At 44.9% G+C, this 13,013-nt stretch overlaps 1 protein-coding gene across 8 annotated transcripts in view; it reads right to left on the reverse strand.

Annotated features, from left to right (window-relative positions):
• Positions 1-3,756: 3,756 nt before the first annotated feature.
• LOC114849491 (axin-2-like) overlaps positions 3,757-13,013 on the reverse strand; it is a 59,738-nt gene continuing 50,481 nt past the window's right edge. For all 8 annotated transcript variants that reach the window (XM_041070426.2, XM_055509058.1, XM_029141380.3 and 5 more), the window contains 8 exons: positions 12,003-12,105; positions 10,180-10,320; positions 9,284-9,705; positions 9,000-9,149; positions 8,638-8,871; positions 8,455-8,550; positions 7,878-8,003; positions 3,757-5,479 (listed from right to left, as the gene is read on the reverse strand). In XM_041070426.2, the coding sequence (XP_040926360.1) occupies positions 5,353-5,479; positions 7,878-8,003; positions 8,455-8,550; positions 8,638-8,871; positions 9,000-9,149; positions 9,284-9,705; positions 10,180-10,320; positions 12,003-12,105 (1,399 nt within the window). In that variant the 3' untranslated portion in view covers positions 3,757-5,352. The remainder of the gene's footprint in view (positions 5,480-7,877; positions 8,004-8,454; positions 8,551-8,637; positions 8,872-8,999; positions 9,150-9,283; positions 9,706-10,179; positions 10,321-12,002; positions 12,106-13,013) is intronic.

Below are 13,013 nucleotides of genomic sequence, written 5' to 3' on the forward strand. Positions count from 1 at the left end.
CAGCAGAAGAAGTTGGAAGACCTCAGGTAAACTGACTACAGGCCAACTACTCAACTGCTACATAAACCTACCAGTGAGTGAATACACTTAAATGCCATGTAATTAGGGGAGATCATTACATGTTCACTCATTTTAATTGTATTGATCTGTTCAATGCAGCTTAAACTCAAACATCCCATCGTGCTCAGACCTACAGTATCAGCAATGTACGTACAAGATACGACAGGCCACCAATGAACTAGGCTGGAGCACCATAACAACCATAACTTTTAATAAAAAAGCAATTCATTCTTTTCGAACATCAGCCATTCATACTGGATACTTTTATGCTGAAAACAGTGGAATCAAAGAAAATGCAACAAGCAGCTGTTTTACACGGACATTTCAGCACGGACGTCTTTGCCTGTCCCAAAACAATGGTGTCAAAAACGTCCTAAAACTGTAAAGGTGGGCTTTACATGCTGAGGTCCCCATTTGAGAAAACCTTTGTGGAAAAAAGGAGCATTGAAAAGAAAATTATGTTGACATTTTATAGAATAATCTAAAGAATTTTGCTGCCAACAACACAAGAACCCAAAGCATACATCAGCCAAAATCAAGGCGTAAAGTCCCATAGAACAGAAACGACTCAGAGTATCTTGGGCACTTTTGGTTACACTATTGATTAGGATGCTGATATTGACCTGGTCATTGTGGTTTCATCTTGTTTCAGTTCATCTGGAAAAAGTCTTAATGAATCTTAGTGGAGTTTTATTCATGACCAATTACTGATCCCAACTGCTTTCCTCTGTCTTACCTTTGCAAATTTCAAGGACAATGGAATCGTTGACAGTTGTCCCTGAGTGAGAGGCTGCCAGTCTGTAGACACAGAAAACCCTCCCGTGATGGTCAGAGTGTAAAAAAGTTAAAGTTCTGCTACTTCCCCAGAAGATTCAGGTTTACAAGCCAACAGAGGCGGATTTGAATCATCTGTTCTTTTATCTCCTGGGCCTAATGTGGCAATTGCCTCCTAATCAGCGCCTGCCTAAAGTGCGGCCGTTTGACCATTTCCTCTCCATTACTCGCTTCTCGGTCATTACAGGAAATGAAAGTGAACAATCCAAGTAGCTTTGCTCACTTCCACTTTGTGTCGCTCTCGTCAGACCCTGTATGTGGCGCTGGGTTCCAGTGTTTATATGTTTACTGAGATTGCTGGCGGGATTGTCAGAGAAAAATGAGGGTTTATTTTTTTCTTTTTTTTTCATTTGCAATCTCTTGCCTTCAGAAACCATTAATGCCCATTCAACATCAACATCAAGGCGCTGCTTTGATGTCTATTCTGGCAACAGCCCTCTCTCTTTCTCCGCTGCCTGCTGCTCACTCTGTCTCTCCAACCTTCTTTTTATCCCTCCGTCTTCCCTTCGCTCACTCTTTACGGTTACTGTACAATCAAACCATTAAATGGATTGTTGACAAAATTATTTTACCTGGCAATTAGATATGCAAAGCGACTTGGCAGGAGGTGTATGAGAAGGCGATTACAAGGGGCCCAATGTAAATCTACAAAGGCTTCACCAGCACAATAGGCAGCAGCCCCTGCTTCGCACACTAGCTTAGCCTTGGGAGTGACTGGTGCCTCTACACCAGTCTCACACAGACATGTTTACAATAGCCCCACCCATGCTACGCCAATTACAACAATGCATGCATGAATGTTTGTAGATGAAAGTAGCAGCGTATGGGACATATGGGGCAGAAGCATGTGCTGCCAATGAAATCAAAGTTAAGCCGCTGAAATGTTTTGCATTGATGAAAAGACACTGTGAAAGAATTGTGTTCTCAAAATGTAAGTTTTCAGGAGTGAAATGCATCAAATGGAAGTTTCTGTGAAGGCAGAAACTTCAAAACCTGCATAAAACCTGCATTTCACTTCCACAAAGCACCTATTAGGACTGGAATGCTGTTGAAAGGCTAAGAGAAGATAGGTTAGAGAGGGTGAAGAGGGGAGGGGGGTGCTTGAGCTCCTGATGTGCAAGAGAAGGGAATGCGACAGTCAATGTCCATCCATCAACGCTCTGGTGGGGAAAAATGCAAGTAATTTTCCTGGATAGGTTTCCCTTCAAAGCAAGAGCCCCAAGAGGCTGTAAAAATAGAGCTAAGGAGAAGCAGAGCGGGTGGAGGGCTGCACCTGCCCCGCTCAACAGAAACTAGCTGGTCGAGCCTGATTAAAGCGGCTTCAGTATGAAGCTGAAACCATGGATGAATCGATTTTAAGGTTTGGGGAGTCTGTAATGCATCAATTGTGTGTTGAAGTTTCCCCACTCAGAGCCTTTTGATGAACAAAAAGTCGTTGAAATTAATCTGCTATTTGCGGTGTTCAAAATACAAACTGTTCAGCTAGAGAGAAATTTTTTGAAGGCAAAAGAAAGGAGTGTATATGTGCTTTAGGACAGACTCTACAGTCTCTCATACGTGAGAGACACTGGCAGTTCGTCTTGAGTTTCTATTGCCAGGAACAGCTGCCAGGGGAGAAAGAAATGAGGCAATCATTGTGGAAAGTGAAGGCTTGTCAGTAATGACTGTTGTTATCGTTGTTATATGGCTACCTCTACTTTTTGCCAGTTGCAGTAGCTTCCTTTTTATGTCAACTATTTGAATTGAGCTGTGCGAATGAACAAGCTTGCGCTCTGCAGTAATTTCTTGTGGAATAAAGCAAGATAATTGGTGCAAACATGGTTAAGCCCTGTGATGGTAGATGCAGGGTGCTTCATTAATGTTTGTGTCGGCTGTCAGGGAGCAGCACTGGTCCTTGTTTCTCTTTAATAGAACCAATTAGCCCATGCCCCCATTTCCATGCTTAATGTCTCCATTTAACTGTTAAATAAAGAACCCGCATGTTTAACCACTGAGGAGCTGCGGTGCATTAAATGGTTACAAGCATTTAGGGATTTGTGTTTATGCAGTGGCTGATCTGACAACAGAGGGGGCCGAGGGTGGTCCGGGCCACTGTGTTATCAACTAACTGGTCAGCAGCCTCTATTTCAGTGAACGTCTGGCCAAGGTGGCAGCTCAAAGTTTCAATGGAATCTACCATGAAACACACACTAATGCAGACAAGTCATCCAACCTATAACAAGCATATATGCAATTCATCCCATTCCCCTCAGCAGAACCCCCAAATCAGGATGTCACCAAAATGCCCAGTGAGCTGGAGACTTATTAGTTTAGATTTAGACTTAGACTTATAGTTATTTATCATTGATTTATAATAATCAACTTGTTGATCCCAGTAACTTGAGAAGCTTATGAACATATTTGTCATTTGATGGTTCAATTACAGCATTAGGAAGTGAACAGTTGATTGAGAACAAAGGGGCAGCTAGGGGGCAAACAGTACGCCCAGGTTGCCCAACGTTGGATTTGACCCTGCAGGGATATGAGTGGCATCACTTACGGTCTACTACCAACAGTTTAAATTCTCCACTAATAAGAATGACACAGAAGGTTCCGGATAAGGCAGGATCGACAGCTATTTTTAAGTTAAGAATAGGTTCTCATATGCCAGCGTTGTGTTAACTCTGTTCCCACTGATCTGGTAATATGGCTGTTCTCATGAACTATCACAGTAAAAGACCTGATCTTATTATTTATATCAAATATGAGTCAATAATAACTTTATTTGCTGCATGGTATGACCTGTGGCTATGGCAGTTTTAGATGTAGTGAAAATGATGCAGGTAAAATACAGAGGTAAGACAGAATTCTAGACACAGTAGCTTTCATTTGAAAAATATAAAACTTTAATAAAGGCTACATCTCTCAATAATTACAATAATTATAGGTCCATGTAAATCTTTAAATGAAACTCTTTATATAATGTATAATTTACAGTTTAGATAGAATGAAACGAACCAAAACAAAACAAGGCAGCGGTATAAACCAAACAAAAAAAAATATGATTACTGGATATTATTAAAAGCATAAAAATATCTTTTCAACACAAAACCCTTCTGAAAACCAAGGGATATATATTAAAACCCTGAAACAGGGTAGCACATGGTATGGCATCCATGTAGGCACAGGTGCTGTACTCGAGACACCAGCAATAGTGTGTGTGTGTGTGTATTATTTGTGTCAGTAACCATACTTCCGAATGCAACACAATACAGCGTATACAGGAACTGCTATAGACCACGTTACCGTAGCAACATTCAATGAATATCAGAGCCACGGTTCTGCAGTGTCTGTCTTTTTGACAAGCTAGCTGACTTCCTCGAGTCGCCCTCAATTACCCAAACTGGGTTTCGTTAGCACAAGTTATTTTGGTGCGTGGGCTGTAAACACAACCATTATTAGAGATGGCACATCTCACGCTCCAGGTCTCCTGCGTGTGCGCATGTGTGTGTCTGTGACCGTTTTTAAGCCCACCGTCCACCTCGTGCAATGCCTGGTTTTATAAACAAAGGCACGACAAAAAAGGCCGAGCTCTGTTGCTGGACAGAAAAAAAACAGAGGGGGGTGGGAGGTTTTCAGGAGACCGAGAGACAGGAAATGCTGTGTGGCAAATGTAGCAATCAGCAGCATAAGACCGGGTTTGAGTATTGGAAGGGGGGGTATGGACAAGACCACACTGCCAAGCCACTGTTGGGGTTGTCGGGGCAACAAGGCTACGGAAGATGCAAGGCTAGTGTCGCATCCCTAGTTCAAGGTGAGAAAAAACAAACAAAACAAAACAAAAACAAACACAAAAACAGAAATCACCACAGTAATCTCCCAACATTCAAAGCAGCTTGCCCATTGGCTAGAAAAAGGGACCGGGAGACAATACGGGAAAGGAGTGGGTTGTTGGCTTCAATAAATAATTATAACTTTCAATTTATGACAAAAAGCATTTCTATATAATACATGTATATATATATAAATATATGCATGTATGTATAATCACACATACAGACGCTTGTGTGACGACCTTCGTGTGTAAGTTAAGAGCATCAGTCTCACGTCACATCACAACACATCATCTACATCAGTGGTTATACTCCAGGAGAAGCGGGCCGAGGGTCTCTCCCACCGGGATCCACACCATCATCCTCGTGCTGGTCTTGTGTCGCGCTCTTGTGTTGTCTAAGGCTGATTGGTTGAAAAAGTCAGGGAGGGACATCGCCCCCTCTGAGTTCGGCTTACTTCATTGGCTCGTCTTCCTTCAGTCACTCTTCTTGTGCTGGATATATTAACTCTGTTTAGCTTAATATTAAGAAATTAAAAAAAAGAGTCCAGAGTGTTTTAGAGAGTATTTTTGCTCAAGTCTTTAAGGAACAGGATAGCTTGTGGGTGGGAGGTTGGAGCATGGGTTGTTTGGTGACTTAGTGGCTTTTAGTCCATCCTCTCCACCTTGCCCAGGACCTTGCCCTCATACATGGGCAACACGGTGGCGTCCTCCCACACCTCCTCGAAAACGGCACCACACTCAAACTCGTCGCTGGCCTTCTTGAAGTAGTACCTGAAGTTAAAAAAAAATAAAAGAGGTGTGTGATTAGAAATGGTGAGCAGAGGCTTTTATAAAAGACACCAAAAGGTTACCTGGAACAAAACCTCACGGAGCAGCAGCAGGTGTACATCTGATAAGCCTAAGTTTATTTACCACTTTGAGGCACCAACGTGACTACCTCCATATACAAGCTTTAGTCCAAATCAAACACACACGCTGCAAAAGGCAGAAATGGATCCTGCTCAAAACAACTTAGTCATCACCTTCAATGCCATCCCCGCATACTTCAAAGGCAGAGCCTGACTCCACATCACAAACAGAGCAGAACCGTCCGCTTAAACACTCATGGGATAATGGGATAATGGGATAATTCATGTGGCTGTGATCTCATCAATGTGTTTATCGTGATTGCTCGCTAAAAGACACCTCTCTGACCTGCAAGGTCTTACTGGAACTGAAGGGCAAAAATGAAGGGCAGTTTTTAGTCCCCAACCCACCCCGACTCATTCTCCTCCACACCGGTCCCCCTTCTCTGTGTGTTCATGGTTTCTAATTGGGCTGCTTGTCAAACGCAGGACCTTTCTGTCACAAAGGTTGACATTTCAGGTTCCTGAGAGTCTACCTGCGATTACAAAACCATGCGCATACGCACGCCCAACAATCCTTACTAACGCACGGATGCACGCACACGCGCGCGCGCGCACACACGACTTAGGGAAGCTTTTCGATAACCAACAGAGAACAGAGGGAAGAGGAGGGAGCAGAAAGGAAGAACTGGAGCGAAGGTCTTCCCCGCTTCACTGAGCTGGAGGGGCTTTACCCTGGGAGGGGGCGGCGACCGCTCAGCCTCCTGGAGGTCACGGGTCACCTAGCTAGCACACTCCTCTTCTCTCAAGCAGAGATAACTCCCGGGGTTAGCTCGGCCCCGGTGACTGTGAAGTCTCCTGGAGCTCCTAATGATTTCTCCTCTCTACTTTAAATCCAGCAAAAGATCAGCAGGAGGGGATTTAATGATAAGCTTTGTAATGGAAAAATGCCTCATTCTGCCCGTGTGTGCCTGCATTGAGCATACGGCTAAAAAAAAAAAAAAAAAAAAAAAAGGGAGGAATGAAAGGCTGTTTTATGAGCAATCGCTCAGCTTTGAGTCATCGAACAACACATGTAAGGAGGGGCGTTCAATAATGTACACATACACTTTTAGTTTCCATGTTGATTGAATTTAACCACAAACCTCTACTAGAGCTGAGACTTTTTATTCGAGTGTGCAGCGGCGTCACAAAGCAATGGCTCTGTTTAACCACGCAGCATTTTAGCTTCATATTTTCCTCCGGTGCCAAAGCTTCGCTGGGCACGATTTATCTTTTTTCATCTTCATTCGCAAAAATCAAATAATACATTACACTTACTGCCTTTAATTGGCTGGGATTTGTTTTGCCACATTTTCACTGACATATAGTTCAAAGTCATCACTTTGTTTCTGCGAGGGAGGCGGGGAGAGACAGGAGGAGCCTTTCCATTGGTGCATGTTTTATGTGGCAGAGTTTTTCTCTCTTCGCAACATCTGGCACCAATATCATCTGGCAGAGCCACAGCATACTGTTCTCTGCTGTACTGTTGCCATGTCCAAATTAACCAGCTCCACACATTCTGCAGCCGTCGGATCCAAACGGTTCATCCCCACCTCCCACATCCCCTTTCTTTTGCTCGCTTAAGAGTTACAGGGTAGCAGGGGTGCAACGACTTGTTTGCAGACCTTCTTTCTCTTGCCTAACAAGCAGATGTGGCTGTAACAGTGTCATGACCGTGCAGGGTCTGCGTCTTCGCAGTAGCATACATCCTACGCAGAGCTTGATCTGTTACTTGACCAAGAAAACCTGAACTTCCTGGATGTTGGGACTTGAAATGTCTTACAACTGACTGGTGAGCTTTGTTTAAAGCGTCTCCCTGTCAGCCAACCCTGACGCCAGGTATTCTTTGCATTGTCATTAACATTAACCAGCAGCATTTGATTTTAATGCTTGACGCAATAGTGAGGAGGAGGATGTTAAAGACTTGCAGTGGTCTTTGTGCACAAACTAAAATGGCCCAGGCTTCAAAGCCATATTTATTAAGGCTGCCTTACCATGGAAATCAGTACCAGATGTGCAAAAAAAATTGCTCCAGAAACCCCCCACCACCATCCCCTCGCCTCTTCTCTCGGTAAGCTTTGAATACAGTGGATCAGCCCAGTTTCTTTTCAACTACTGGGCTCCAGCATTTCACACTCCCACTCCGAAAATCTGTATATAAGCACAATGTGTCCGCACACAGAAACCATGCTGCTGCACCTACATCATCCAAACAGGTGTCAACAAACCTATATATGATGTGCTAGTATACTATGAGTAGTGTGCTGGTTAATCATATTTACCTGTAGTTGCCTTTCTTGCTAAGCTGCTCCTTGAAGTGTCCCAGAGTGAGGCAGTGGGTCTTCATCATGCTGCGATAAGGGATCTCCTCACCACAGAAGAAGTAGGTGACCACTAGCTCCTTTGACCTGGCATTGAAAAGTCAAAGCTGGAATTAAACAAGGAACAACTGAACATTAAATTATTATTAATTAAAGGCTCTGCCAGACAAACAACCCAGTGAGGGTCAACTAAGTAAAACTAAAATTTGTCACAGTCACAGCGCTGATAATTGATCCACCAGAGCCGGCTTAGCATATGTTTCTTGGGCTCTAGTGATGAGTGAGTGTGGGCAGTCAAGATGCTGTATTAAGCCATGTTTAATCTTAAATGATTGAAAAGTGAGAGGAGTTCAAAGACATGGCTATGCTGACTCACAACATCGCTTAAGAAAACGTGACGGGAAGAGGGTGGAAGCATGAGCTCAGAAAGAGAGCAAAGGGATGCTTAAAAAAACGCAGTTGAACATCTGAGTTTGGCTACAAACAAAAGAAATCAAGCTAAAGTGTCATAGATTAAAAGAATAAAAGAGGTCCATACTCTTCTGCTTGTAGTCCAGAGCCGTTTCCTCCAATGGGAAAAGCAGATGCTGGATAGTTCCTATCTCTCTGATGGCTGCTGACTGCTGCTGAGTGCCTGTCAAAATCCCAGAGATCAATGACAGATTAGTCCATATGAACAGCAGGCTCTGGACATCACGTCTGAACACAAATCTTTGCCTACCTCTGTTTTGGTGGCTTGGAAACCTCTTCCAGTCTGCGACAGGCCTCTTCTAGTTGTGCCAAGGTGTTGGGTGGAGGCAAGGGTGGCATAGCTGGGTCCTGGATGAATGGGTGACCAGGGTGGTGGTTGCGGAGATGAGCCCCACTGCCAATGCCTCCTCCGCCCCAGGAGGAGTGAGTCCGACCTGCCAAGGTCTTTGAGTCCAGTGGGTTAGACTTCTTCAGACCTTGCATGCTGAATAAAAGATTAAATTTTATTAATAGATTGAATTTCAAAATATAAGAGGAACAATAAAAAAGGACTCATACATAACAAAAGTACTTTAGTACAATCACGATATATTATTGGTGTCCAAAAATTACCTATGTGGCTTGTGTTTGCCCTGCCGTTCACTCTCTAGGATCCATTGCCAAACATTCTGAGAGCGATCAGTGGCGTCCAGGGGAAGGTGGGGTGAAGACACGCCCTCATCTGTGGCTTTGAATGTGCGATGGGACAAAGTGCTGCAGCGACTGGACGAACAAGGAGAAAGGACCATTATTACAACGGACAGAGCAACAATGATGACAATAGATAACTAAAGACAGTTCTATTCTAAGAGCTAATGATGACAATGAACTAGGTTCAGCATAGAAGTAACACTCACACAGGAGGGATGTCAGAATAATTGGCGCCCCCTGGAGGGCAGAGGCACTGCACACGCTGGGCCGCCTCGGCCTCGATCTGCTCCTTGGTCTTCGGCCCAGTGTGGTGATGATGGATGTAGTGGTGGTGGATGTGTTTCGTGGACTGCCTTCCAGTTGTCAGAGCCTTTGTGGCCCCAGAATAGGCACCAAAGAATGGCCCATGGCCAGAGGAGACCATGATGCCCGTCTGATCAGGTGAGCGTGAGCGCGGCGAGTGCTGGACCACGCCTGGTGACTGGCAGCCAGGTGTCTTCAGGACACGGGACAGGTGCTCGTCTAGGATAGCCTGGGGGTCTTCCTCACACTGACTGCCAGATGAAAGCAGAGGGTGGTGGAGGGAAGTGTTGCTGGCGGGGTCACTGCTCTCGTCCCTCTCCTCCTCCTGGAAAGGCAAAGGCAGAATGTAAAAAGTTAGACTCTCAACTGCTCATCTGTGCCTGCATTGTCACACTCTGAAGTCAGTGGGAGCAAACGGCTGGATAACTTGATTTGAGTTTTCTTTTTGCCACACTGTTATCTTCTCTAACAGGCTTTGGGTGCACTTCATCTATAATGCAGAGTGTGCCTATGCTTCATAAAAGAGACTGGCACTACACATACTCAGCAAACGTGCCACTGGAGAGCAGCTAAGTGCTATTTGAAGGAACTGCGAGTGTGTCTAGAAACATAAGTTTGAAAGTTCTTCCAGATGAAATCGGGGAGGACAGAAAAGAAGCAGCTCAACCAAATCCCTTGGTCTTTTCACTTTTCTTCGACATGAGAGAATGAGTGTAAAACCTTCTGTAGCGCTATACGGATCTGCCGCCCCAGTCTAACTTGAATATATGCTCCCAATAGGGGGTGTGCGTCGCCATACCTCCTGGATCTGCTGCAGCCTCTCCTCCAGTGAGCTCATGGTGTCCTGCTCTCGCTTTAGCTTCTCCAGCTTGGTGATGAGCTGGGCGGCAAAGGCTGAAGGCTCAACGGGGGTCATCTCCTTAGGCAGGCGGTGTGTCCTCTGCAGGGTAAACAGCATACAGTAGAAGGAAAGACATTTAGTTTGTGTAAGAGTGTAAATCCACCCCCTCGCCCTAATCCTATCCTCTTCCAAAAAGCCTGCTACTGTTCCAAAAGGTCTAATCCAGATGCCCTTGCACTCGAGCTAACCTGAACCTTCTCTGCCGCCCATGCCTGTCCACATTATCGCATGCCCAGTGCCCTTGGCAGTGCCAGGCTACCGGGCGATTGGAGACACACGGGGGTAGCGATGGCAGGGTAGCAGTTGGTCTTGCTCGGAGGGGAGGCCCCCTGCCTGCACCCTCTGTAGCCCGACCAAACCATCAGCCAGGCAGCCTCTGAAGTCAGCACACTTCAAAGGGCCCTTGTCAAACATCAAACGCACACTAGGGGTGGGAGGGACATGCAGCTTTAAATCTCAGAATAAAAGCCAGATATCGACAGAGAAGAGAGAGCGGGGAAAGGCGAGGGGAAGAAAAAAGGAAGACGGGGACAAAATTAACAGCATGGAGGGGAAAAAAAAAGAGGAAGAGGATTGAGATGTGCGTTTGTGAAGTGGCAACGGTAGCAGAGAGAGAAGGAGGGAAGAGAGGGAGGGAGAGGATAGAGGAGTCAAATACTGGGAAGATCTGAGGGGAAGTAGTAATTTATTTTCTGGCTGCATGCAGGGCAGCTCAGAGGTACTCTAGTCACATTATCCTCCTTTTTCTTTAACTATATGCGCAGGCTTCTTTCTCCCCCCTGCTTTCGAACTTTTTTTGTTATTTGGCACACTGGCTTTCTTGATTTTGACTCTTTTTTTTGTTGTTCCTCTCATCTCTTTGTAGACACGATGAAGGGAAGGAGAAGAAAGGCGAGCGGAGCTGCTGGCAAAGGAGCACCAGCCCTGCACGGGGCCCCCGCTGCCTGGGGCTGGTGCATCATGGGAGACAGAGCCATCTCCAAATCAGGAGGGAGACATTAAAGGAGTGCAAGGGAGGGAGAGGAAAAGACAGAGAGATAAAATGAGAGAGGTAGACAGAGAAAAGGGGGGGATAGACAACACTGTCAAACACACACACACACACATACACACGCACAGCCCTTGCTAATACACACAGCTGTATTTAAATATGAAATAATATATTTCATATCTTTCTGTCTTGTCTGAAAAAGACCCACGTCCTGATCGGTGTCAGTCTGTTCTAGCCTAGTTCCTTACAAATTTCCCAGGTCAGGTCAACTAACGCAAGCGAGTATTGTAGAGTGGAATAGAGCAGCGATGCACTTCCCCTTCATCTGCTGGGCAGTAAAAAGTAGTTTTGTTCATAATAGAGCCGGATTCTACATGTGAAGGTGTAACACATTGTGACAGCATTTAAGTCAATGACACACAATATAAAGATGACAACACAAGCTGATATTTACAGCTCTACAGATGCTGGTGGGACGATGGGGCTTAACACTGAAAGAAGACACGGTATGCAAATCCTGCCTTTCATTTACCGCGGCTTTTATTTGAGAACAAGCAGGGGAATGGGATATAGTATTCTGTCACAACGTGAAAAAATAAAATGCAATAAAATAAAGCAGAGCTCCTCCAGGGAATCAGGACCCAGTTGCCTGTCAACATTTAAAAGTTTGAATCTGGCAACGACACAGAAAAAGGAAAGAGCAAGTGCAACTTAAGGAAGTAGGACTTACGGGAAAGTGGGGGAGCGTCACCTGGCCATTAATCTTCACACTGCGATGCATCTCTCGCTGAAGCTGCTTCTTGGTGCCCAGCTTGTATGGAGGGATTCCATCTCTGTTTAAAAAATACACAAAGGGTTTATTACATTTATATGTATCAAGGATCATCAATTTCAATATCCACTAATGTCCTGTTAATATCCAATGGATATTATTTTTGCCATTTTACTACTTTCCATTCAAGCGACATCGCCCACTAGGCACTTTAGGGCTAAATAAAAAAGGCCAGGGAGCCCTTAAAGCCAAGGCAACTAAGAGACACATAACAAAACACATGAGAACAATGGCAGAGATATGCTAAACACCCCACTGTGGGCTTCAAAAGAAGAGCCCTGCTGATAAGATTACATCAGTCCTCGTCAACTCTGACAGTAGTTTTCTAAAGAGTAGAGAAGTAGCACCTTCGGAGCACAAACTGCAGCCTAGCAAATGTAGCTCTGATATATTTATATGAGAATGGAACACTAGCTGTCTCCGGACAATTACGCATTTATTCTGGGAATCTCGTTCTCCATTTTCCTTTTCGGTGTCTGCTAGCTTCTCCAGTCAGCTGCCACTTAAGCTGGGCCAATTATCGTGGCCGTTTTGGCGGCTCAGAAGTGTCTGACCTAGCCCAAACGCTACTTTTTTCTGCTGCCTCTTTGAAATCTCACACTCATGCACATATGCACCCGCTGCCATCTTCGTTTGGCAAGCGCTCCGCTGTGAGCCTCTGATCTCGGCAACATCAAAAGGCTGGTTTGTAAGATAAGGTAATGTTTGAAGTTGGTGCAGCAGCATTCCCCAGCGTCCAAGTAAATCCATAAATAAGATATAAGCAAAAAGAGAAAAATCCCCCCCCCCCTTCTTCCGCCCTCTTCCCAAATCCTCCTCTTCTTGTTCTTTATCTGGGAAATGAGATTCAAATTTGCAGCGTGCCTTCTAACCACTGTAAAAAGGACACACTAATCAAACTGTTCCCTC

The sequence above is a fragment of the Betta splendens genome, chromosome 1, assembly GCF_900634795.4.
Source record: "Betta splendens chromosome 1, fBetSpl5.4, whole genome shotgun sequence".
Classification (NCBI taxonomy): Eukaryota; Metazoa; Chordata; class Actinopteri; order Anabantiformes; family Osphronemidae; genus Betta; species Betta splendens.